This window comes from Anomaloglossus baeobatrachus, chromosome 6 (genome assembly GCF_048569485.1).
Source record: "Anomaloglossus baeobatrachus isolate aAnoBae1 chromosome 6, aAnoBae1.hap1, whole genome shotgun sequence".
Classification (NCBI taxonomy): Eukaryota; Metazoa; Chordata; class Amphibia; order Anura; family Aromobatidae; genus Anomaloglossus; species Anomaloglossus baeobatrachus.
This window is the reverse complement of record NC_134358.1, coordinates 23,872,200-23,898,629: the sequence shown is the minus strand read 5'-3', so window position 1 is coordinate 23,898,629 and position 26,430 is coordinate 23,872,200. Positions and strand designations below refer to the sequence as shown.

Sequence of the window (26,430 nt, the reverse complement as noted above, 5' to 3'; positions counted from 1 at the left end):
AGGTCACTGGCTTCAATATGATCATCTCCTGTCCCCATACCTTTGAATAATAGGATGGTTTTTATGGGTTTGTCTTTCATACAATCCCGGAGCTAGTAGCGCACCCAGTTAAGGGGCTTATGTCCTATATGGGCATACAGAGGTAAATAGTGGCATCATCTCTTTAAGCCCCCAAAGTGCCATTCAGATTAAAAAATTGTTTTCATCTTTTTTATTTGTTTTTCTCCATTTTCAGCCTCCTTTCACAATTGAAGTCCAGCAGGAATGTCAGCTTTGATGACCGTATTAAGGAGTTTGCTGCAAAGCTATGTCTGATTCCTTGTCCTCCGCCGGGACCCCTCCATCTGGTAAGAACATAACTACCTCTGCTATATCTGATGACTGATAGTACAAATAGAGACGAGGCTTATTTGTACTATGTAAATGGAACCCCATGAGATCACGGCATCAGTACGGAAAATAAGTTTTAATTGCCCTGGAGACTTTCTACTTATAGAACCTCTGCATAAATCTCCATATAATATTGTGGATCTCTTGATTGATGTTGTCTCTTATGCTTCAGTCACATCCAGCATTTTTTTTTCTTTTTCTTGTAGGTGTTCAGCATGAAACCTCTGCAGATTGTTTTCCCATCAAGAGAAGATCTGGAAAGCCCAATAATAGATTTAGATCTGCACCTGCCATTCCTCTGCTTCACCCCGAAACAAGTGTTACAGGTAACTATTGCCAACGCATTGGAGAATTTTGGTATCTGCCACAGGTGGCAAAGGTGACATAGTAATGTGGTTTCTGGCAGTAGAAGGTCACAGTGTTTGGCTGCACAGAATGCTTCCTGACTTTCCATTGTTCCTGCTGTCAGTATTCATTGGTATAGGTATCTTTCTTGCTGTATTAATCTCTCCCCCTTTAGGACCCAGCTGAGCCCTCCTTCCATCCAGCTGCTGATTATCAGTATCCCCTTGTGCTTAAATACTCCCATCTTTCCTGAACCTGTCCTGGTGATATTATTCAGTTCATTCAAGCTCTGGTTGCAAGCAGGCGGCTTGTACTCAGCTGTTGTGTGGTTTCTGAAGCCTTGCTCAATTTCACCAGAGTCATCTGTAGATAAGTAGTTCATGCACTTTTCCCCCTGTGTCCTCCTTATATCTTCCTTTAGCATTTGGTAGGGTTGATAAAGAGCTCATCCCGTCCGTTCCCTTTTTAGGGCTCAGTACTAGGGATGTCTAGGGTCAGGAATCCGGCTCGGCGCATAGGTGCGGAACCTATCTAGGGTGGCGAGGGACCCCAGTGTCCAGTGGTAGGTTTGGTCAGGAGTCACCATCTCCCCCTTCCCTAGAAGTAGGGGTCCCCTTCTTTTACCTTTCACTGTTTGCTTGGTTCTTCCTAATAACTAGTGTGACAATAAGCCCCCCATCCTGGTATATATGATCCCTCATCCCGGTACGTATGATCATCTTGGTGCATGGCCCCACATCTTGATGCATGGCCCCACATCTTGATGCATGGCCCCACATCTTGATGCATGGCCCCTCCATCCTGGTGCATGGCCCCCCCATCACCTGTCTCATGTACTCCACTGTTTGGGAGGACGGGTGGAGTGGCAGGTCACACAGCGTTCTCCTTACCACCATAGACTTTAGGTGCAATGGCGTGGGTGCATGTGCTACTTGTTGCTCCATTCAAGACCCCAGGCATGGGAGAACAGGGGATAAACTGTGAACATGAGGTCTTGCTCTGGTGTTCAGTTGGGATCCCATGTAACATACGTTTCCCTTTTAGACGATAGGGGAGGACCCACATCGATGTCACAGAAGTCCACCGCTCTACCGATCTGTGGGACCCATCTTGACGTAACGTGAGGTCCCCATTCTGCCTACCCTGATATAACATAGGTCCCCAATTCTAGCAATCAATGGGGACCTCACACCGATCTAACAATCCTCACCAATCCAGTGTCATAAGGTTAACACCTCTGTTAGGGATGGTCACTGGTTCAGTACATAAGTCGGTCACTGGTGTCCTATTATTTTATTATGGATGAAGCGGCCTCTTCGTTCCTCTCTAACCTCGTGCACTCTCCCTCCGCAGATCATGGCCTGCATCCTGACCGAGCAGAGAATTGTCTTCTTCTCATCGGACTTTGCCCTGTTGACCCTGGTCGCTGAGTGTTTCATGGTCTACCTCCACCCCATCAAGTGGCAGCACACGTTTGTGCCCATACTCTCGCACCACATGCTGGACTTCATCATGGCCCCGACGTCTTTTCTTATGGGCTGCCACCTGGATCACTACAAGGAAGTTTGCAAGGTCGACTATTTATTTATTTTATTTTATAGCAGTTCACATAATACATGATGTCTAATTGGTCTCACTTCCGGCAGCCGCATATCACGTAGGATTTATTATTATGGCTGCGGCTATTGTTTATCTAGGGGTTATTGGGTCGGGATCTAGTCTCCTAAATTCTCCCAACTTATGCTGGTCTTATCCAAGTTATCAGAGAGAAGAATGCGGGGGATCCCGGGCGCTGCCGACAAAGATTAATCCAGGTAGTAACTATAAAAAAAAAAAACTTACAATTTATAGCAACGCGTTTCATGCCAGAGGAAGGGGAGGGTTCTACTTCGAAACGCATTGCAATAAATTGGGAGGTTTTTATACTTACCGTCTGGATTAACTTTGCTGCGCCCGGGATCCACCGCACTCTTCTCTCCATTACTTATGTCCTCTCTTCATTTGCTGGATCATCAGCCATGAATGGATTATACATCACTCTCCACCTATTTGTGCCATGCGCAGCGTGGTCGGGTGAGAACCCAAATTTCCAACTCGCTCTCACCTGTTGCCCATGGTGTTACACAGGGGGCGCCTTTTTGCTTTTTTAGATTTCTAGATCCAAGATACTAGAGTAGTGCACCCAATCCCCTCCCCAATCTCTTTCCATTGGTATTGAGCACCTTTTAAAGCAGTCTTCCAATCTGTGGCTCTCCGATATTGTAAGACTACAACTTCTAGGATACCCCGACACTGTGACCGTAATCCCATAACAGCTGGAAAGCAACAGATTGGAAATTAAGGGGCTCAGTATTTTTTAATACCATCTTTATAGCAGTCGTGGATTTAATTTTTCTGATCCAGAGCTCCAAATCCCCTGTATAGACATAGCAGTACTAGGTAACATTGTGTCTGCCTGCAGTCACCACTAGAGGGCGCTCTTGAGCTCAGTGCAGACTGATTATTCAGTACTGTGCAAAGGTTTGGAGACTTGAGCCCCGAACTTCTGTGTATGAGGTTTGTGCGAATCCTTCATCGGATGCCAGACAGATGGGATGATGTATGATCTGGGCTCCGTGGGGGCCAGATCATCGCTTTCATGACTCTTTGTTCTTCTTGGCTGGATGTTTGGGGTCGTTGTGCGCCTGCAGAAGACATTTTGGAGTTAGCCAGATGCCTCCTTGATTTTAAGACCTGATGGGTAAGTATCTGTCTGGATTTCTCAGGATTGAGGACACCCAAAAAATGGGCAATGTCGGCCAAGGAAAATTAGTGCAGCAGATGAGACGCATCATTCTTCCCATCGAAGTGGGACAGAAGCGCTGTCTGCTCATCTACACCCGTCTACTGTTTGGAGAAGTCTGGTCAGAAATGGTCTTCGTGGAAGAACTGTGGCCAGAGACTCATACCTTCCACATGGAAAAAACGACAAGTGACTGAACTATGCATGAAATCAGGAACTGGAGCAGAGAGGAATGGCAGCCGATGTCTGGACTGAAGGGTCACAATGTGAAATATTTGGCTGGAATAGAAGCGGTGTGGTCCCCCGAAGTGCTGGAGAGCAGCACAATAATGAGTATAAAGCACAGAGCAGGGTCCCGCAAGTGGGGGGTCGAATTCAGCAAAAGGAGTTGTGGCTTTGGCCAACATTAATGGTGTCCTCCGTGCTGAGAAATCCAGGCAGGTACTGATCCATCATGTACAAGCACCAGATGATGTCCGATTGGCTTCAAATTTATTCTGCAGCCGAACAACTGTGAAGGTGGTCTGAGCTGTAGTTTGTTTGTTTAAACGTAATAAGAAGATCTGTGTATGTAAATAATCAAAATGTAGATGTAGTAGCATAATTATCTGTCTGTCTATGTAGCAATTGCACAGATCTATAAAAGTTGTATAGTCATGAAGGGGTTACCAAGGATACGTGAACAGATGTACAAATAATGGAAGTTTTCAAATAATGAGCAAAAGTCTTATCAGTAATGTTTACACAGAAAGAATGTTTTAATGAACAAAGATTTGCTGGGAGAAAATAAGGAGTTGAATACTCCTTCCTCCCTTGTTCTAGTTTTCAAGGTTAGAAATGCAGATTGTATAATTGGGTGTCTTGGAATACACGAGTTCAGTGAATTACGCTGGTTGAAACAGAACATGTCTTATGTATTCATTGTCTGAAACATTGATATATCGGCACTGGTATACAGCTAATACGGCACCGTCTCTGAATATCCCAAACGAAGACTCCATTAGCAGTCTTCACCCAAATTACTCCCTTGACACAACGACTCCAAACATCCAGCCGATGTCATTAAGAAGAACAAGAAGTCCTGGAGGCGATGAGCTCTGCAGGGAATACACATCATCCCATACACTGATACATTAAGAATTGAGTGGCGCTTCAGAGCGGAGAGTCACATATATCCGGATAGGTGAATGATGTTTATTCGCAGCCTCCTCCTTCCACTGGTGACGCAGTCTTCAGAGCTGAACTCCTAAACCCTGGTGATACATATTATTGGTATTTTATGCTATTTAATGGTTTTTTTGACTCAGTTTGTCACCATTTAGTTTAGTGACCTCTACTGATTCACCGCCTTGCTCGCCCTGTAGTATACAGTGATACTGTGATTACACACACAGGAATGCTCACAGTCATGTATATATGAGCACACACCGCATCATAAATACAAACCTGCAGGAATCAGTGAAATAGTGGCCACAATGAGCAATGAGTGAGTGCAGGGCTCATGTGTACAGAAGGGACTGGGTTTTTCCGTTATTCCGGTCATCATTTGTGATTGTGATACGATGATGACTGATTTGATTTTCTGATCTTTCTAATTGTAGGAAGGAGAGGATTTAGCATTAATCGATATTGATAATGGCAACATCGCCTTCTCCGGGAACGAGATGGACTCTGAGGACGGGGAGGTCCCGGACATGCCGGTGATGGCAGCAGAGAGCTTTATATGCAGGTACGTGACGTGTGCAGGTACCAATACACCCAATTCTGCATATCAATCGACCTGTCTGTTTCTTTCTTTTTCACTTTCAATGATGTTCTGATTGAAAATCCTATTATGCACTGAGATCCTCAAACAGCATGTCATAAGGGGGCCGGGGTTGCTGTCACTCCTCCCATGTTTCTTTTTTTTTTTCCCTACCTGAAATGAGACTTAATAAGGTTGCTGGCGCTGCAGTCACCGCCCTGAAATGAGACCACATCGGAGATGTCCCATTTCGGGGGCTGAGCTAGTGTTGTTCCACTGAGCATGTGTCGGTTGTCAGTTCCCACCCATGCTCAATATGATCTCCCTGCTCACCGCATTTTTTTCCATTCATTGTGCAATGACAGTGCACTCCCTCGCCGGCTCGTCACTTCTCTTTTAGAGCTGGCTAGGGAGCACACGGGTAGTGACATTGAAAGAGAATGCAGTGATCAGGGGGAACAGTCTGAGCATGTGTGGGAATTGACAACTGACACATGCTCAGTGGAACATTAGACACATAGAGTTCAAGAAACGGATGACTGATGTCTTATTCAGGGTGATGACAGCAGATACAGGATGTAACTGCAGCGCCAGCAACCTGATGACGTCCCATTTCAGTCTTGCAACGCTGGGGTCCTTGGTTCAGATCCCACCAAGAACAACATCTGCAGGGAGTTTATGTTCTCCCCGTGTTTGTGTGGGTTTCCTCCCACAAGTCTGGTTCGGAGGGGGCAGAATAACTCACTTGTGGCTCAGATATGCTCTGACAAATAGAGTAGTAGGATTCGGGGCAGCGAGATTCTCCCTCCTACGCTCCAGCTCTGGGCTGGCACACGCAGCGCAGGCGAAGTCTGGGCATGTCTCCGGCTTGTCTCACCTCGGCTGTTCTGGCATGGCAGGTCCTCTTGGCACTACAAGTGATGACTCCAGCACTCTACTCCTTCCTCCCTCTTAGTAACTTGGTATTCCAGGCTGATACATTTCTGGCACATTCTTGAGATATACCATAAATGTAAGATCCCGCCAATGAGAACCACGTCTATGTACGTGAAATAGTTGTGGTCCCTCCCCGCAACCTCCACCCCATTGTGCGACACTGCACGTTGCCGTCCTCATTTTTAGCAAGCGCTGCATGGGTCTCTGCTGATTCCTGTCTCCCGAAAGAAAAAAAAAAATAAAAGGCTGGCGCTCTTCTATTGATACTACCCTATAAGTCCTAATGTCTGATCCTTAAATGAGCCTTCTTGGGTGGGATATTAGCAAAACAAGAGTTTTTCCCAAAACTAAGATCGCTTCTCCACCTTTTGGTCAAGATCAAGTGTGGTATCATTTCAAAAAGGCGGACCGCGCTAGTAGATTAATACAATATGCACACTGGGTACAGGGCATTGGGTGGCTCGTATAGCCATCTGGTGGTCCCCCTGGCCCACCATTAGGCCAGGTAAGTTTGAAAGCCCAAGGTGCAACGTGAGCCTGGGGTGCCTTAATTCACTGGGTGTGGGAAACCCACTTGAGTTTTGGCATTTTTGCACTAGCACTTCTTTCTTTCTTTTTCTTTTCTTTTCCCTTTCTTTTCCTTTTTCCCTTTTCTTTTCCTTTTTCTTTTCCTTTTTTCTATTCCTTTTTTTCTTTTCCTTTTTTCTATTCCTTTTTTTCTTTTCCTTTTTTTTCTTTTCCTTTTTTTCTTTTCCTTTTTTTCTTTTCCTTTTTTTCTTTTCCTTTTTTCTTTTTCCTTTTCTTTTCCCTTTCTGGCACACCCCCTTAATCCGCGCCTTCTGGCAAGGATAGGGGAATTTTTAAATTCCTGGTTGAAGGACATTATGATGTGGAAACCTTCATTATTTATTTATTCATTTGTGATCATTTGTCAATGTTTGGGTGTACACTTTCTTTGTCTCAAGGATTTTGTCAGGATGTGGTCCCCTCATGGGTTCCTCTTGGCAGGTCTAGGGTAGGGGAGTGTGTGACTGTTAGGTTTCACTCTCTCCTGGACCTCACACTTTGCCTCTCTCGGGAAGAGAGTCGACAGTCGATGGCTGCCAGTTCTTTCCTTGTGTGGCAGCCAGGGCAGATGCTGGGAGCAAGATTGGGCCTTTCTTCTGCCTTCGGCTACGAGTCTCTGACTCTGGTTTTGGAGAAACTTCCGTTGGAGTGGGTTTCATGCTGGTGCACTTTTTTGTGACACATTTAGTCACTTTTTTTAGCACACTCGGGTGGAGAACACAATCTCAGCTGTTTCACAGGATTCTTCTTCAAAGGCTGTCCATTTTATTGCAGTATGGAGAACCTTCCACTGCACTACGACCTGGAGCAATCTCATCGCATCACAGCGCTGGACATCGGGGAGCAGAGACTGCGGAGGCGGCTGTGGCAGCAGAACCTCAACAGCGAGATCCAGGAGATCGCTCTGCAGCTGATAGTGGACATCTTCAGGTAAAGCCTCACCTACTGACGGATGGACCATGCATGGAAGTAAGGGCTGACCGCAAGCAATCCATGGCTTATGGGGTGGGCTGCCTGCGGAGGTGGGCTGCCTGCGGAGTTGGGCTGCCTGCGGAGGTGGGCTCAGCAGCCGTGATTATATAGTAATCCCTTTCCAATAAGACTCTAATGATGGGGACAGCCACCATTAGTAATACGCTAATGAGGAAATTGGTGGAATATCCAGTTATAGACGTCTACATGTGTGAATTATGGCTTCCTTCCTTGCAGAGATGTGAAGGCACACCTGAATTATGAGCACCGGGTATTTAACAGCAGGGAGTTTCTGAAGAGCAGAAGTCCAGGGGACCAGGCCTTCTACAGAAAGGTAACGCCAGGAGAGGGTCCGACCACTGAGAACCTACTAATCATGTGAAATGTCCCTGACCTGTGGGACCCCCACTAATCATGTGAAATGTCCCTGACCACTGGGACCCCCACTAATCATGGGAAATGTCCCTGACCACTGGGACCCCCACTAATCATGGGAAATGTCCCCGACCACTGGGACCCCCACTAATCATGGGAAATGTCCCTATCTGGTAGAACCCCCACTAATCATGGGAAATGTCCCTGACTGGTGGGACCCCACTAATCATGTGAGATGTCCGTGACCACTGGGACTGTCGCGGGCGGAGGAGGGGACGCCGCGCTCTCCCTACTGCTCTGGTCCGGCTGGCACTGCGGCTGCTGCGGCCTGCCGCTGCTCGGTGGCTCGAGCGATGGGCCGGATCCCGGGGGCTCGAGCGGCGCTCCTCGCCCGTGAGTGAAAGGGGTGGTTTTTGGGTGGTGGGGATTGTTTATTATTGTCTGTGACGCCACCCACGGTTGTGGTGATTTGTTGACACCACCGCTGCTCTGTATGGGGATCCCGGGAAGGATGGTATGGAGCAGCCAGTTGTTGTGTTGCCCCTCCGTGGGTAGGGGTTGGTGATCCCGGGGCCCAGTGATGAGGTGTGTGGTGCAGGGCTTGGTGGGCGCAGGGACGCGGGGGCAGCGCTGTGCCTTGCGGCACTGTGGTACTCACTCAGCCTGAGACGATGACATAGTTCTCGGTAAAACACACGGCTGGCAAGACGGTTCCCACGGACGGCTGCACTTGCTTTCCCCAGTAGGTGACGGTCCCTCTGTCCTGCACCTATGTTGATATTGGTTGCGATGGGTTCCCACCGGTAACCCGCTCCCCGGCTTGGATATGGGCCGGAGGAGCCCTACTTTGCCCGCAGGCGCTAGCCCTGAGAAACTGGTGCCTTGGCGGTGGCGGTGTCTCTCCGTTACGGTCGGACTGTTGCCTTCAATCGGGACTTGGTTGTTAGGAGACAGACGTCCCCTTCACTGACGGATTTGGCAAATTATGGCGACTCCTAGCCTTGCCGGGATCCGAGAGGCCCCTGCCCTGGTGCTGACTGTCCTTTGTATACTGCTCCAGACCGCCGGGCCACTACCCGTCCGCGGTCCTTCCAGCAACCTCCGAGCAGTCCCCCTCCAGACTATCACCGCCGTCTGCTGACCTTGCTGACACTGTCCAGGCACACAGCCACGGACCAACTTCAGGCTTTACTACTGTTTCTTTCACTTTACTTGACTTCAGCTTCGCTCTTCTACCACTTCACTGTTTTCCTCCTTACACTTCAAACTCTAACTCTCTTCCTCACTCAACTCCACTCTGGCTTCAACTGCTGGTTCTTCCCACCTCCAGGGCTGTGAACTCCTCGGTGGGCGGAGCCAACCGCCTGGCCCACCCCCTGGTGTGAACATCAGCCCCTGGAGGAAGGCAACAAGGATTTTGGGTTAGCTTAGATGTTCCTAACTGGGGTGTAGGGTGTGGTGGTGTTGTGACCTGTGACCCCTGGCTTGCCCAGGGCGTCACATTCCCCCTTGGCAAAATGCAGACCGTCCGCGGGCTGCCCGTCCAACACCGGTTTTATTTTCTGTAAAATATATAAAAGTCAAACGGTAACATTTATACAAATCATGGCATCATCCCACAGCGGGAGGTTCATCTCTTAAACGTTACTAACGGTTTTACGGGTACGGTTTCCGCTCTCTCCCACCCAAGCAACCTGGCCCTGATGCTGCCCCTAAAACCCAGGCAGCACCCCTTTACCCAAGTCCAGCACAAGTCACCCGAGCGGGATCTGTCCTTCCCCTTCAGAGGGTAGCCACTGGTTCCTGTGGTGGCTGGGCCCCAGCCTGCTCTGTTGAGGGCCCTCCCTCCAACCTGCCTCTCCGGAGGCGGCAACTGCGGAAACGGTACGGTAAACCAACTATTTACATGCCACTAACGTTTGTGGTTGCCCTGCAAGTTCACGGGCTTGTCCATGAGCAGTTCCTCATGCAAACTTTTTAAACGGTCCCCACGGGGACAACGGTGCCGGCTACGGCCGGTTTTCTCTCAATCACGGTTGTAGACAATCTGATGAAACTTCGGTTATTATTTCTGCCAGGGCCGGCTCCAGGTTTTTGTGGGCCCTGGGCGAAAGAGTCTCAGTGGGCCCCATCCACACACAGACATGCACAGATACATACACATACAGGCACACGTACACATACTTATTTAAAGAGAAATTCACAAAAACACATAAATAGACATAAATCTAGACAGTCATATACACTGCCAGATAGATACACATCATACACACACACACGCACACACACACACGCACACACACACACACGCACACACACACACACACACACACACACACACACACACACATTATTTTTATATATTTATCCTGTATATATATTTCTAATATTGGGAAGCCGGCAACAGCCTCATTCACCTCCCGGGTTGTCTAACAGACATGGCCGCACACAGGGCACACTAACACTGCAGTATATACATCACAAGAGAGGCTGGGGACAAACACAATACTGGGGGGAATACATATTACTGAGGAAAGGGGTATACAGCTCTAGAGGAGGGCAGTGACTGAGGTGGGGGGGGGACAGCTGTGAGGTGGGGGGTTGACATGCAGCTCTGGGTGTATACAGCTCTGGAGTGGGGGGGGACATACAGCACCTGGGTGGAGGGGACATACAACTCTGGGGGTATAGTAGTATGAAGCCCCCATTGTCCTCCATATAGTATTATGTAGCCCCCGTATGCACTATGCAGCCCCCATATAGCACAATGCAGACCCAGATAGCATTAGGCACCTTCATGTAGTATACAGCACACATATAGCACAATGCAGACCCAGATAGCAATAGGCACCCTCATGTAGTACACAGCCCCTAAATACCACAGTGCAGAGCCAGATAGCATTAGGTATCCTCATATAGTACACAGACCTATATAGTACAGTGCAGACCCAGACAGCACAGTGCAGAGCCAGATAGCATTAGGCACCCTCATGTAGCATACAGTTTGTATATAGCATAGCCTGTATATAGCACAGTGCAGAGCCAGATAGCAGTAGGCACCCTCATGTAGCATACAGCTTGTATATAGCATAGCCTGTATATAGCACAGTGCAGAGCCAGATAGCAGTAGGCACCCTCATGTAGAATACAGTGATTAATACTCAGTGGCGTAACTAGAGTTTGATGGGCCCTGGTGCAAAATTTGGACCGGGGCCTCCCTCCACGTACACCGACACTTAGGGTGCGGGATAATGACACTGACACTCGGGGTACAGGATAATGATGCTGACACTTGGCTCTTACCCTCAGCACCCAGGTTTCCCATGATCTGAAATCCCTCTATCAGTACCCAGCTTTCTCATGTTCTGATATCCATCTTTCCCTCAGCACCCAGCTTTCCCATAACAGAGTAAAGCTGGGTGCTGAGAGATGTATAGCAGAGCATGGGAAAGCTGGGTGCTGAGAGATGTATAGCAGAGCATGGGAAAGCTGGGTGCTGAGATGTATAGCAGAGCATGGGAAAGCTGGGTGCTGAGGGAAAAGAGCCTTTTTCCCTCAGCACAAAACATTCCCATCCCATACTTGTATCTTTGTCCTCCTTATATATAGATCTCCAAATACTATAATGGCCCCCACATAGCCTTCCGTATAATATAAAGGGTCCCACATAACCCGTCATATATTATAATGCACCCCCATAGTTCTCCATGTATTATAATTCACCCCATAGTACTCCATATATTATACTGCACCACAGTCCTCCATGTTTTATAACGCACACCCATGTGTGTCCATGTGTAAGGTAGCCTCCATATTTCTCCATTTATTATAATGTAGCCCCCATAGTGCTATATGGATTATAATGTAGCGCCATAAATCATCATATTGTATTATGCAGCCCATACTCCTCCATGTATAATGCACCTCTAGTCCATGTATAAGGTGTCCTTCATGTTTATTATGCAGTCCCATAGACCTCCATGTATCATGGAGCCAGGCCCCTCCAGGCCTCCATGTGTCATGCAGCCAGCAAAATAAAAAACAAGTACCTCTCTTCTCCTTCCGACCCCTGCGACTGCGGTAGTTACGCCCCTGCCCCCATATGTCACACACCCTGCACCCCCATATCACACACACTACACCCCCATATCTCACACACCCTGCTTCCCATACAGCCTGCAACCCCATATCACACACACTACACCCCCATATCTCTCACACCCTGCTTCCCATATCACACACACACACACACACACACACACTGCTCCCCATACAGCCTGCACCCCCCATATCCCACACACACACACTGCTTCCCATACAGCCTGCACCCCCCAGATCTCACACACTGCACCCCCATATGTCACATACCCTGCTTCCCATACAGCCTGCACCCCCCCATATCACACACACACACTGCTCCCCATACAGCCTGCACCCCCATATCACACACACTACACCCCCATATGTCGCATACCCTGCTCCCCATACAGCCTACACCCCCATATCTCACACACCCTGCTTCCCATACAGCCTACACCCCCATATCTCTCACACCCTGCTTCCCATACAGCCTGCACCCCCCCATATCACACACACTGCTTCCCATACAGCCTGCCCCCCCAGATCTCACACACTACACCCCCATATGTCACATACCCTGCTTCCCATACAGCCTGCACCCCCCCATATCACACACACACACACACACACTGCTTCCCATACAGCCTGCACCCCCCAGATCTCACACACTACACCCCCATATGTCACATACCCTGCTTCCCATACAGCCTGCACCCCCCATATCACACACAATACACCCCCATATCTCACACACCCTGCTCACATATCTCACCCTGCCTGTACCCCAACTTACCCCTCTCAAACACTCTGCACCCCTTCACATGCTTCTGTCACAGTCTGCAGCCCCCCTCACCCTCATGTCCCCTCTTTTCTTATTACCAGTCATCATGTGTCCATTATCTCCTTCAGGATTCAGTATCTTGCTTTCTGCCCGGCCTCCTGTTTCTCCTCCCACACAGTCACATGGGCGTGACATCATCGCAGGTCCTGCAGGATGGAGATTGCGTCTGCTGTGCAGGTCAGGAGCACTCCTGCAGCTCAGACATGGCTGGTGGCCTCTCCAGGTCAGGGGCCCCTCTACTGACACTGGGCTCCCCTGACTCACAGGTCGGCCACTACACAGCAGCACTACACATAGACGCAGAGCGGCTGCCGGGCCCCTATGTGTACTAGTGCCACTGTGTAGTGGCCGGCCTGTGAGTCAGGGGAGCCCAGTGTCAGTAGAGGGGCGGCTCACTTCTCGTTCCCCCGCTGATCCGGTCTCCTCGGTGCATCGTTCATTGCTGTCGCTCGCTCTGACCTCTCTGCAGGCGCGCAGTGATGACGTCACCGCGGTCCTCTGCAGATCTGTCAGAAGAACGCCGACAGTCACAGCGGGGAGAATGATAAGAGAGGGAGCGCGCCGCTCACTCTCTCATCATTGCTCTCAATTGTATCGGCACCTGCGATGCCGATGCAATTGAAAACTCGATCCTCGGCGGGGGGCGGTGACAGCGCGGCCACCGGGCCCCCTGAGTAGCGGTGCGCCACTCCTGCCACCGCGAGTGGGCCCCCCCGGCAGCTCAGGGCCCCGGCATTTGACCGGGTTTGCCGGGTGCTGGCGCCGGCCCTGATTTCTGCTTATCATTTTTCAACGTTTAAACTCGCAAACAAACACAACTCAGTGGTGGTCCCAACGGGGACTGGACAACGGTGCTCCGCGGCCCTACTCCGGACTTTCAGCTTCATCCGAGGGAGGGGGTGCAGGACTCACTCTGCTCTCCTGGCTGCCCCGCAGTTTGGCATCTAGGGCGAACCACCCCCTCTCTCCACAGTGCCGGGTATACTGCACTTTGTCACCCGGCATCAGATTACGGCCGGGGTGCTCCTCGGGCAGGTGGGCATTCACATCCCGCCGGGCTATAAACACTTCGGCCTCCAGGCCCGGTTCATATATAAACCCATAGCCCCGGCGGACATCAAACCGCCTCACCTGTCCTTCGTACAGCGGGCCCCGGACCCGGAATGTTGCTTGCCGGAGGCTCTCCTTCTCTCTGATTGTTCGGGCCACCTGCTCCGCCTTTTTCCTCTCTCTCTCACCGATCTCCAGGCCCAGCGGTACCGGCTCCCTGTCCCAATATGGCGCTGCTGCGAGCTCCGGCGCACGGGTCGGGCCTCGCGGGACATTCTGGACGTTGCCCACTTTCAGGGATCTGGGCGACAAGTCCCGCGGTGTCTTGGCCTTGGGCGCCACCTTGCAGCGACAACCCGGCGCTACCTCAGGCGAGGTGTGGGGGATGGGCACAGGGGCTTTCCGCAGCTGGGCCTCCGGCTTGGAGCGGGTCATCGGCTCCGGCTTGGGGACTTTCTCGGAAAACGTCTCCGGTTCAGTTTTCGGAGCCTTCCAGGGCAACACCTCCAGTCGACTACGGGCTCCGGCTACAGGTCGGCCCGCCTGGGCGGGGATGCTGGGTATCGCTACCGGTTGTGGTGGTAGCGGGCCTAGTGGCGGGGTCACGGCCTCCGAGACGGGTGGCGAGGGAGGCAGCAGGGGGAGAGGGCTTGGACCGGGTCCCTCAGCCGCAGCGACCGGTCCCTCGGGGACATAGGGGCGTGGGTCACTCACCCTCCCTTCCTCCGCCTCCTCCTCGCGTCTCCGCACGGTGGCTATAACGTCCGCCATGTCGGTCTCCCACTCCATGAGGAGCTGCATCCTGACCTGCAGCCGTTGGTAGAGCTGTGCAGTCCGGATCTCCACCCACGCCGCGGTTCCTGCCACGAGTTGTGTATATACAGAGGGTGTGGACATTTTTGGGGGTTTGGTGTCACATTCTTCTGGATCCACACATCCATATGATATAACAAGCTGACGGGACTTTCTCTTAGGTAACATGTGACGTTTCCGCAGGTCCTGGACACCTACATGTTCAACTCCTTTCTTAAAGCTCGTCTCAGTAAGAAAATGGACGACTACACCCGTATGGAGCTGAGCACGTCCTCTGAGATCGATGGGTAAACGGTTCACTGGAGTTTAATGTTCAGTAGTATTTTAAGAACAAGAAAAACATAATACATGTACAGATGTAGCAGAGTGGAGCTTGACATTTAGGCTCCACGTAATGTATACGTAGATCACGTTTGATTCTGAATTAACGGAAATTTGCTGAACAGTAGCCCATTGGCTCACGGGGCAGAATTATGTGGCCTCTGTACGGACAGATGTGGAGGTGGCACTGAGCTATAGCTTGTTTGTGCAAACGTAATAAGAATATCTGTGTATATAAATAATCAAAATGTAGATGTAGTTGCATAATTATCTGTCTGTCTATGTAGCCATCGCATAGACCCATAATATAATTCTAAGCTGTATAAGTCATGAAGGAGTTAACCAAAGATAATGAAGCCAGAATGTGAAGCTGCAAAAGTGTTATCAGTAATGTTCACACAGAAAGAATGTACAGAAACAAACTGCGCTGTGAGAAATTAAGGAGTAAAAGTACTCCTCCCTGTTTAGCTTCAAGGTTAGAGATGCAAACTGTATAATTGGATCTATCTAATACACGGGTCAGTTGGTGATGCTGGCTCAAGGAGAACATGTCTTATGTATTCATTGTCTGATACATTGATATATCGGCACTGGCATACAGCTAATACGGCACCGTCTCTGTATATCCCAAAGGAAGACTCCATTAGCAGTCTTCACCCAAATTCCTCCCTTGACAGTTGGCGCACCAACGTGGGGCTCCTTTCACAGACATCGATCATACCTGACTTGTTCATGTAGGAAATTAACTTTTTTTTTTTTTTTTATTCCTAGACGGCGAGCCACCGAGAAGCTGAAGCGTTTCCGTCCAGAGCACATGTTCAGTAAGAAGCTGGTTATCAGCATGCCAAACCTGCCGACCACCAAGATGACCGATGTCCCACCAGGACCAATGTCCCTGAGGAGACCCCAGCAGGAGAACGGTGAGGAAAGACAGTAACTCTCTGTATCGAGCGTTATTATTCTCCAACCCAGAGCTGCATTCACCATTACGGCATCTGACACTTAATGCATGTTATCTGTACTAAATCCAAACCAGCAGAATTGTGAGTGTAGCTCTGGATTGGACTGGGCGAGATTTGTGCCTGCGTCTGACTATAACTACCCTGATACAATGTCTTTAATATTACAGGTCATTATGTTCCGGGAAAGGCGGTTCACACGTTCAGACTCCCTGAAGTGGCTTTTCCGCTTTCTTCCCGCTGCGTCCAGACGTATTACACAGAATTTACTAATTATCTCAGCAAAGAGATCAGCGCCGCGCCGCCCGAGAACTCCACTCTCCTCGCCCGATACTACTACCTCCGAGGACTCGTGGGCCTGATGCAGGGAAAACTGCTCAGCGCGCTGTCCGACTTCCAGAAGCTTTATAAAACCGATCTCCGGATCTTCCCCATGGAGCTGGTGAGGAAGGTCGTCCTGTCCCTGCCAGTCGGGGAGCGACAGAAGGCCGACTGCAGGCCGGAGCTGAAGAGGCTGATCGGGCAAGTGCTGGACAAGGAGAGGGAAGTGCCCAGGGCTGACGACCGCGTGAAGAAGTTTGAGCTACCGAAGACGCACCTACACCTGGAGGACTTTGTGCGAAGGATCCAGGAATCCGGAATCGTGAAAGACACTGACACCATACATCGATTGTTTGATTCCTTAACTGTTGGTAAGTGGCTAGGCCATCACTCCAGAGCTGCACTCCCTGTTCTGCTTGTGCAGTCACTGGGTACATACATTACTGATCCTGTACTGATCCTGAGTTACCTCCTGTATTAAACTCGAGAGCTGCACTCACTATTCTGCTGGTGCAGTCACTGTGTACATACATTACATTACTGATCCTGATTTACATCCTGCAATTTACTCCAGAGCTGTGGTCACTATTCTTCTTGTGCAGTCACTGTGTACATACATTACATTACTGATCCTGAGTTACATTCTGTATTATACTCCAGAGCTGCACTCACTATTCTGCTGGTGCAGTCACTGTGTACATATATTACATTACTGATCCTGAGTTACATTCTGTATTATACTCCAGAGCTGCACTCACTATTCTGCTGGTGCAGTCACTGTGTACATATATTACATTACTGATCCTGAGTTACATTCTGTATTATACTCCAGAGCTGCACTCACTATTCTGCTGGTGCAGTCACTGTGTACATACATTACATTACTGATCCTGAGTTACCTCCTGTATTATACTCCAGAGCTGCACTCACTATTCTGCTGGTGCAGTCACTGTGTACATACATTACATTACTGATCCTGAGTTACCTCCTGTATTATACTCCAGAGCTGCACTCACTATTCTGCTGGTGCAGTCACTGTGTACATACATTACATTACTGATCCTGAGTTACCTCCTGTATTATACTCCAGAGCTGCACTCACTATTCTGCTGGTGCAGTCACTTTGTACATACATTACATTACTGATCCTGAGTTACCTCCTGTATTATACTCCAGAGCTGCACTCACTATTCTGCTGGTGCAGTCACTGTGTACATACATTACATTACTGATCCTGAGTTATATCCTGCATTATACTCCAGAGCTGCACTCACTATTCTGCTGGTGGAGTCACTGTGTACATACATTACATTACTGATCCTGTACTGATCCTGAGTTACCTCCTGTATTATACTCCAGAGCTGCACTCACTATTCTGCTTTTCTGACATGCAGACGTATTCCCAGTCACTGGCAGCAGGCAGAGCTGTTGATGGCTGAATCGTACAGTATTGGCTCCTCAGTGTCAGGATGGCGTCTGCACTCACTATTCTGCTGGTGCAGTCACTGTGTACATACATTACATTACTGATCCTGATTTACATCCTGCAATTTACTCCAGAGCTGTGGTCACTATTCTTCTTGTGCAGTCACTGTGTACATACATTGCATTACTGATCCTGAGTTACATTCTGTATTATACTCCAGAGCTGCACTCACTATTCTGCTGGTGCAGTCACTGTGTACATACATTACATTACTGATCCTGAGTTATATCCTGCATTATACTCCAGAGCTGCACTCACTATTCTGCTGGTGCAGTCACTGTGTACATACATTACATTACTGATCCTGAGTTATATCCTGCATTATACTCCAGAGCTGCACTCACTATTCTGCTTTTCTGACATGCAGACGTATTCCCAGTCACTGGCAGCAGGCAGAGATGTTGATTGCTGAATCGTACAGTATCGGCTCCTCAGTGTCAGGATGGCGTCTGTGATATTTCTCAGTCTCTGTGGGATTCAGCACTATGCTTTGTGCTCTGACAGTGGGGTGATCACTGGTGTTCTCTTACAGGAAGGCCTGGACCTGCTCTGCTGCATTGTATTCACGACTTTTTACCCAAATAGAAGGGAAAACAATAAGTCAGAAAACCTCCTGTACTTCCTCCATCCTCCACCTGATCTATTACTGGGGGGGATGTTACACTGAGACGGAAACTCCGCTCTCAGCAGGTGATTGTGATTATTAAAAGAAAAAAAAAATTCAAAAAAATGTTTTCTATAAAGTTTCCAAAGATCAAAAGAATCCGAGTAACACCCTTTATTATACACAAAGCACCATTCACAATGCTGCTGGCTGCAGAGCTGAAATCCCCCAGCTGGCTCATTGTGCAATGATTTGCATATGTGTCAGTGCAGCCGTTACCCCGTTATCTGCCGTGCCGGTGAGTGGGTGATTGAGCCCCCGTAGATTGGCCTGGCTTTTTGTTGCACCTCTGGACCTTTCTCAAAAACCTGTTGCTATTAAGGGCATTTTCTTTTCCATCTTTGTAACCAGTCTCTTTGTGATTCTCGCCCCAAAGGTTACCAGAAGCAGATCGACCCGGACATCTTCAGGGATTTCTACAACTGCTGGAAGGAAACGGAGGCGGAAGCGGAAGAGGTCGTCCTCCCGTCCGTGGTCGCAGAGAAACTGGATCAGAACGAGTTTGTCTATAAACTTTCCAGCTCGGTGAAAACCAACCTCGGCGTGGGGAAAATCGCCATGACCCAGAAACGCCTCTTCCTCCTGATAGAGGGAAGACAGAGCTACGAGGAAATCGCCATCTTCAGGAACATAGAGGCGAGTAGTCTATACTGTGTGCGGCGGCGTCATCGCCAGGATTATGGGCCATGGAGGTAGCCAAGTGCCGACATGTCTCCGGCAGCAAAACGGCCAACACATCGGTCACACGTTCTCAGAGTGAACCTGCCCTCATCTGCCGAGAACAAGGCGCCAGTGTCGAATCTGCCGATCCTGGTGTTTTGTAGCCTGGTTCTGGGATGTGAACAGGTCCCACAACAGGATGTCGGCCTTTGTGGTGACTCTTTCAGACAGTTTGGTCTCACGCCAGCTCTCAGTGGTCCTCTTGTTCCTTCTTGCGCAAAGGAGCAGATATCGTTCCTGCGGTTGGGTTGATGTTCCTCTACGGCCCTGTCCGGCTCTCCTTGTATAATGGCTTGTGTCCCGGTATCTGTTCCATGCTCTATAACCCTTGTTATGGCCTATATCTGTCATCCTGGAGGAGAAGATCTACCTGGATGGCTGCAGGAACCGCCTGACACTGCCAAAACTAGAGAAGAACATGTCCGACAGGAGCAGTGGAGAGGACTTGGTTGTAGCCACCTTTTGGTTTTCGGGGGTCTTCTTGCTGTTCCTCTCCAGCACTCCTAATGTCACTTTCATATGTATCAAAGCCCATGACATTGATTCATAATCTCTTCCGAACTGAACAGATTTATATCCCTGAAGCTCGTAGACTCGGGGTGATACAGTGATGTATACACACTACATACTCATAATCGGACTTTAGATAGACAGATCTATCTATCGATCTCTCTCATATATGATTATATATATATATATATATATATATATATATATATAGATAATTTTTTTTTTTTTTGAGAGAGAGAGATATATAGATGGGGGGGGGAGAATATATAATGTGTGTGTATGTGTGTGTGTGTATGTATATATGTATATGTATGTATGTATGTACAGTCAGGGCCAGAAATATTTGGACAGTGACACAAGTTTTGTTATTTTAGCTGTTTACAAAAACATGTTCAGAAATACAATTATATATATATAATATGGGCTGAAAGTGCACACTCCCAGCTGCAATATGAGAGTTTTCACATCCAAATCGGAGAAAGGGTTTAGGAATCATAGCTCTGTAATGCATAGCCTCCTCTTTTTCAAGGGACCAAAAGTAATTGGACAAGGGACTCTAAGGGCTGCAATTAACTCTGAAGGCGTCTCCCTCGTTAACCTGTAATCAATGAAGTAGTTAAAAGGTCTGGGGTTGATTACAGGTGTGTGGTTTTGCATTTGGAAGCTGTTGCTGTGACCAGACAACATGCGGTCTAAGGAACTCTCAATTGAGGTGAAGCAGAACATCCTGAGGCTGAAAAAAAAGAAAAAATCCATCAGAGAGATAGCAGACATGCTTGGAGTAGCAAAATCAACAGTTCGGTACATTCTGAGAAAAAAGGAGTTGACTGGTGAGCTTGGGAACTCAAAAAGGCCTGGGCGTCCACGGATGACAACAGTGGTGGATGATCGCCGCATACTTTCTTTGGTGAAGAAGAACCCGTTCACAACATCAACTGAAGTCCAGAACACTCTCAGTGAAGTAGGTGTATCTGTCTCTAAGTCAACAGTAAAGAGAAGACTCCATGAAAGTAAATACAAAGGGTTCACATCTAGATGCAAACCATTCATCAATTCCAAAAATAGACAGGCCAGAGTTAAATTTGCTGAAAAACACCTCATGAAGCCAGCTCAGTTCTGGAAATTATTCTATGGACAGATGAGACCAAGATCAACCTGTACCAGAATGATGGGAAGAAAAAAGTTTGGAGAAGAAAGGGAACGGCACATGATCCAAGGCACACCACATCCTCTGTAAAACATGGTGGAGGCAACGTGATGGCATGGGCATGCATGGCTTTCAATGGCACTGGGTCACTTGTGTTTATTGATGACATAACAGCAGACAAGAGTAGCCGGATGAATTCTGAAGTGTACCGGGATATACTTTCAGCCCAGATTCAGCCAAATGCCGCAAAGTTGATCGGACGGCGCTTCATAGTACAGATGGACAATGACCCCAAGCATACAGCCAAAGCTACCCAGGAGTTCATGAGTGCAAAAAAGTGGAACATTCTGCAATGGCCAAGTCAATCACCAGATCTTAACCCAATTGAGCATGCATTTCACTTGCTCAAATCCAGACTAAAGACGGAAAGACCCACAAACAAGCAAGACCTGAAGGCTGCGGCTGTAAAGGCCTGGCAAAGCATTAAGAAGGAGGAAACCCAGCGTTTGGTGATGTCCATAGGTTCCAGACTTAAGGCAGTGATTGCCTCCAAAGGATTCGCAACAAAATATTGAAAATAAAAATATTTTGTTTGGGTTTGGTTTATTTGTCCAATTACTTTTGACCTCCTAAAATGTGGAGTGTTTGTAAAGAAATGTGACAATTCCTACAATTTCTATCAGATATTTTTGTTCAAACCTTCAAATTAAACGTTACAATCTGCACTTGAATTCTGTTGTAGAGGTTTCATTTCAAATCCAATGTGGTGACATGCAGAGCCCAACTCGCTAAAATTGTGTCACTGTCCAAATATTTCTGGATCTAACTGTATGTATGTATGTATGTATGTATGTATGTATGTATATGTATGTGTATATTATATTCCCCCCCCCCTCCTATCTATATATCTCTCTCTCAAAAAAACCCCCAATATATATATATATTTTTATTTATTAATAATAATAATTATTTCTTTATCGTTCCTATGGGAGACCCAGACAATGGGTGTATAGCTTCTGTCTCCGGAGGACACACAAAGTACTACACTAAAAAGTGTAGCTCCTCCCTCTGAGCATATACACCCCCTGGATAACCAGATCTAGCCAGTTCATTGCTTTGTGTTCAGGAGGCATACATCCACACATGCATTCTCATCTGATTTTTCATTTTTGGAAAGTTTTTGAAGAAAAGCAGGTCCAAGCCTGGACTCCCGGCATGTCCCTTCTCACCCCACTGTCGGCGGTGCTGTTAAGGTTGATTTACAAGGCTGGAGCCTTACATGCCGCGCTCCTTCACCATCCCTCGGGCTCTGGCTTGAAGTGGGAGCCAGCACGGTTCTCCTTGCTTTGCAGGAGACCGGTCTCCATCCGCAGCCCTTCAGGATCCTGCTGGACGGAGCACTCATCCCCAGGGACTTGGAACCCTGCGTCTCAGCAAGCTAAGTACCTGAGACGTTTATATTCGGGGGGTCCCGGTACTTTATTATGGTGGGAGAGTGTGCTGTGTAACTTTTGTGACATTTCCGGCCGGTTCTCTGGCTGTCGCCTGAGAACCGCGCCGATGGTGCCTGCGCGCCGGCCGCATCGCTTAAATTTAGGCCCTGGCTTCGCCGGAGGCCTACTTTCGATTTCACTGCCCTCGCATGTCAATCATGCAGAGGGACAGTGCGGCTCCGCCCAGCGGCCGTTCGGCACAGGGGAGGGACACTCCTCTCTGAGTACATGTCCCCTCCCCTGTAAATCTCCTTGGCCCTCCAGATCCCGCTCTCAGAGCAGGTCCCGCCCCCTCTCCTCGCTTCTGCGCCATTTTCTCAGCGTTTTTCTCTGGATCAGCGCTGACTGCAGCATCCCTGCTAAGCTGCTTGGGGGTCCGGGCTGTGGGATCTGGAGGGCACACAAACGGTCTGGTAAGCCACAACCTCCGGTTGTGGACCTTCTTATATACTCTCTGGGGGTCATTCTGGCTTAGAGCCCCCACTTCAGCAGCATTTCTCACACGAGGAGCAAGGCTGCAAGGCTGTACTCAATATGCACTGCATGTAAGCTCATGCTGCCTGAGCCGAGCACCTATCCACATTGTGATGCCTGCTCTAACCTGACAATGCCTCAGCCTGGAATCGCACCCACAGTGGTCTCTCCGGCTGCTCCGGCTCTGGTGGCTGAACCCCCGGCTTGGGTAGAATCCTTCTCTAGGTCAATCTCCCAGTCTTTTGCCGACTCCATGGGACAGCTGTCCCGGACTTTGCTGACCATGCATCAGCCCCCTCCTCAGGGCGCCTCTGCTGCTAGGGCTCTCTCAGCAGAGCTGACAGAGGATTCTTCATCTGGTCCCAGACCCCGTCCTCCTAAAAGGAGACGCAGGGTCCCCTCTCCTTCCTCGTCCCCGCGGCTCTGATTCACGAGCTGACTCGCAGGGCGAGGAGGATGCCTTTACTGGGGGCTCGGACGCTACCTCCATGTGCCCCATTGATCTGTCCGAAAGTGACTCAGATGTTAGTGATTTGATTGCTTCCATTAATTCTGTACTGGATCTCAATCCGCCAGTATCAGAGGAACAACCCTCTCTGGCAGAAAAGCACCAGTTTACCTTGCCTAAGAGGACAAGGAGTGTGTTCTTTAACCACTCCAGTTTTCAGGCGACTGTGACCAAGCCTAGGGCCTGTCCTGACAAACGCTTCCCAAAGCGTGGTTCTGATGACCGTTTTCCCTTTCCACCTGAGGTGGTCAAGGAGTGGGCTCATTCACCAAAGGTAGACCCTCCGGTGTCTAGACTCTCAGCCCGGACCGTTGTATCAGTGGCTGATGGCACCTCTCTTAAGGATTCCACTGACCGCCAGGTTGACCTTCCTGCCAAATCTGTATATGAGGCGGCTGGGGCCTCGTTCTCCCCATCTTTTGCAGCAGTGTGGGCTCTCAAGGCCATCTCTGCTTCTATAGAGGAGATGCATTCCCTCACCAGGGACTCTATGCCCGAAATGGTTGCCTTAACTTCCCAAGCTTCAGCTTTTTCATCCTATGCCATGTCTGCCATGCTGGAGGCTTCTCACCGCACGGCGGTGGCTTCCGCTAATTCCCTCGCTATCCGCAGGATCTTGTGGCTTCGAGAGTGGAAGGCAGATGCTTCTTCAAAGAAGTACCTTGCTGGGCTCCCTTTTGCTGGATCCAGGCTATTCGGTGAACAACTGGATGAAATTATTAAGGAAGCTACTGGCGGGAAGAGTACTTCCATGCCACAAACCAAAACCAGGAAACCTGCCCAGGGTAGGAACCAGTCGAGGTTTCGTTCCTTTCGTTCCTCCAACTGGTCATCCTCTAAGCCCTCGGCCTCGTCCACTAACTCAGCCAAGGACCAAAAACCCAACTGGCGCACAAAGGCGCGTCCTGAAAAGACCGCAGGAGCTGCTGCCACTAAGGCAGCCTCCTCTTGACTATCTGGCCGCGCCAGCAACGTCCTTAGTCGGTGGCAGGCTCTCCCACTTTGGCGACGTGTGGTTTCAACACGTCTCCAATCAGTGGGTGCGGGATATCATCTCCCACGGCTACAGGATAGAATTCTCTTCCAGCCCGCCAAACAGATTTTTTCTGTCAACTCCCCCCTGCTCCAAGGCCGCCGCCTTCTCTCAGGCCGTGGCATCCTTGCAGGCCAATGGAGTAATTGTACCGGTTCCCGCCCGGGAACGGTTCAGAGGTTTCTACTCAAATCTCTTCCTAGTCCCCAAAAAGGACGGTTCCTTCCGGCCCATCCTGGATCTCAAGCTTCTCAACAAGCATGTTCAGGTGCGGCATTTTCGCATGGAGTCTCTGCGATCAGTCATTGCCTCAATGACCCAAGGAGATTTCCTGGCATCCATCGACATCAGAGATGCCTATCTGCATGTGCCAATTGCAGTTTCACACCAGCGTTGGCTACGTTTTGCAATCTGAGAGGAACATTTCCAATTCGTGGCTTTCCCCTTTGGGTTAGCCACGGCCCCTCGAGTATTCACCAAGGTCATGGCAGCAGTGGTTGCGGTTCTGCACCTCCAGGGGTTGGCAGTGATTCCTTACCTGGACGACCTTCTAGTCAAGGCTTCATCCAGCGCAGACTGTCAGCGGAGTGTCTCGCTCACTCTCGCCACTCTAACCCAATTCGGGTGGCTTGTCAATCTGCCCAAATCCACTGTGACCCACGTACCTAGGGATGCAGTTCGAGACTCTGCCGGCACTTGTGAGGCTGCCCTTAGTCAAACAGCAGTCCCTCCATCTGGCGGTGCGCTCTCTGCTGAGGCCCCGCCGTCATTCCATCAGGCACCTGATGCAGGTGCTGGGTCAGATGGTAGCGTCAATGGAGGCTGTTCCCTTTGCCCAGTTCCATCTGCGTCCTCTGCAGCTGGACATTCTCCGCTGTTGGGACAAGCGGACTTCCTCCTTGCACAGGCTAGTGGCTCTGTCGCCACAGACCAGGGGCTCCCTTCAGTGGTGGCTTCAGCCCCTCTCTCTGTCTCAGGGACGCTCCTTCCTGGCCCCGTCCTGGGTGATCCTCACCACGGATGCCAGTCTATCCGGCTGGGGAGCGGTATGTCTCCACCACCGAGCACAGGGCACTTGGACTCCGTCCGAGTCAGCCCTCTCGATCAATGTGCTGGAAACCAGAGCTGTGCTTCTGGCTCTCCTAGCCTTTCACCACCTTTTGGCGGGCAAGCACATCCGAGTCCAGTCAGACAACGCGACAGCGGTTGCCTACATCAATCACCAAGGCGGGACACGCAGCCGCCTGGCAATGTTGGAGGTTCAACGCATCCTTCAATGGACGGAGGACTCCAAGTCCACCATATCCGCAGTCCACATCTCAGGTGTGGAAAACTGGGAAGCAGATTATCTCAGCCGTCAAACCGTGGACAGTGGCGAGTGGTCCCTGCATCCGGCAGTGTTTCAGTCAATCTGCCGCAAGTGGGGCACTCCGGAAGTGGATCTAATGGCATCCCGGCACAACAACAAGGTTCCGGTTTACGTGGCTTGCTCCCACGATCCTCAGGCCCTTGCAGCGGACGCTCTGGTTCAAGATTGGTCCCAGTTTCGTCTGTCCTACGTGTTTCCCCCTCTAGCTCTCTTGCCCAGAGTTCTGCGCAAGATCAGAATGGAGGGCCGTCGGGTCATCCTCATTGCACCGGACTGGCCCAGGCGAGCTTGGTACCCAGACCTGCTCCATCTGTCCGTAGAGGTGCCGTGGCATCTTCCGGACCGTCCAGACCTTCTCTCACAAGGTCCGTTTTTCCGCCAGAATTCTGCGGCTCTCAGATTGACGGCGTGGCTCTTGAGTCCTGGATCTTGACGGCTTCTGGTATTCCTCCTGAAGTCATCTCCACTATGACTCGGGCTCGGAAGTCTTCCTCGGCCAAAATCTATCACAGGACCTGGAGAATTTTCCT

General features: G+C 49.6%; 1 protein-coding gene and 1 long non-coding RNA gene across 2 annotated transcripts in view; one reads left to right on the top strand and one right to left on the bottom strand.

Moving 5' to 3' along the window:
* LOC142243950 (uncharacterized) overlaps window positions 1-26,430 on the bottom strand; it is a 237,124-nt gene that overhangs the window by 121,717 nt on the left and 88,977 nt on the right. The window lies entirely within an intron of this gene.
* DENND3 (DENN domain containing 3) overlaps window positions 1-26,430 on the top strand; it is an 83,166-nt gene that overhangs the window by 22,700 nt on the left and 34,036 nt on the right. The window contains exons 5-14 of the mRNA XM_075352824.1: window positions 236-347; window positions 597-716; window positions 2,089-2,307; window positions 5,119-5,246; window positions 7,539-7,694; window positions 7,974-8,070; window positions 15,079-15,182; window positions 15,988-16,136; window positions 16,346-16,867; window positions 19,023-19,282. Coding sequence (XP_075208939.1) covers window positions 236-347; window positions 597-716; window positions 2,089-2,307; window positions 5,119-5,246; window positions 7,539-7,694; window positions 7,974-8,070; window positions 15,079-15,182; window positions 15,988-16,136; window positions 16,346-16,867; window positions 19,023-19,282 — 1,867 coding nt within the window. The remainder of the gene's footprint in view (window positions 1-235; window positions 348-596; window positions 717-2,088; window positions 2,308-5,118; window positions 5,247-7,538; window positions 7,695-7,973; window positions 8,071-15,078; window positions 15,183-15,987; window positions 16,137-16,345; window positions 16,868-19,022; window positions 19,283-26,430) is intronic.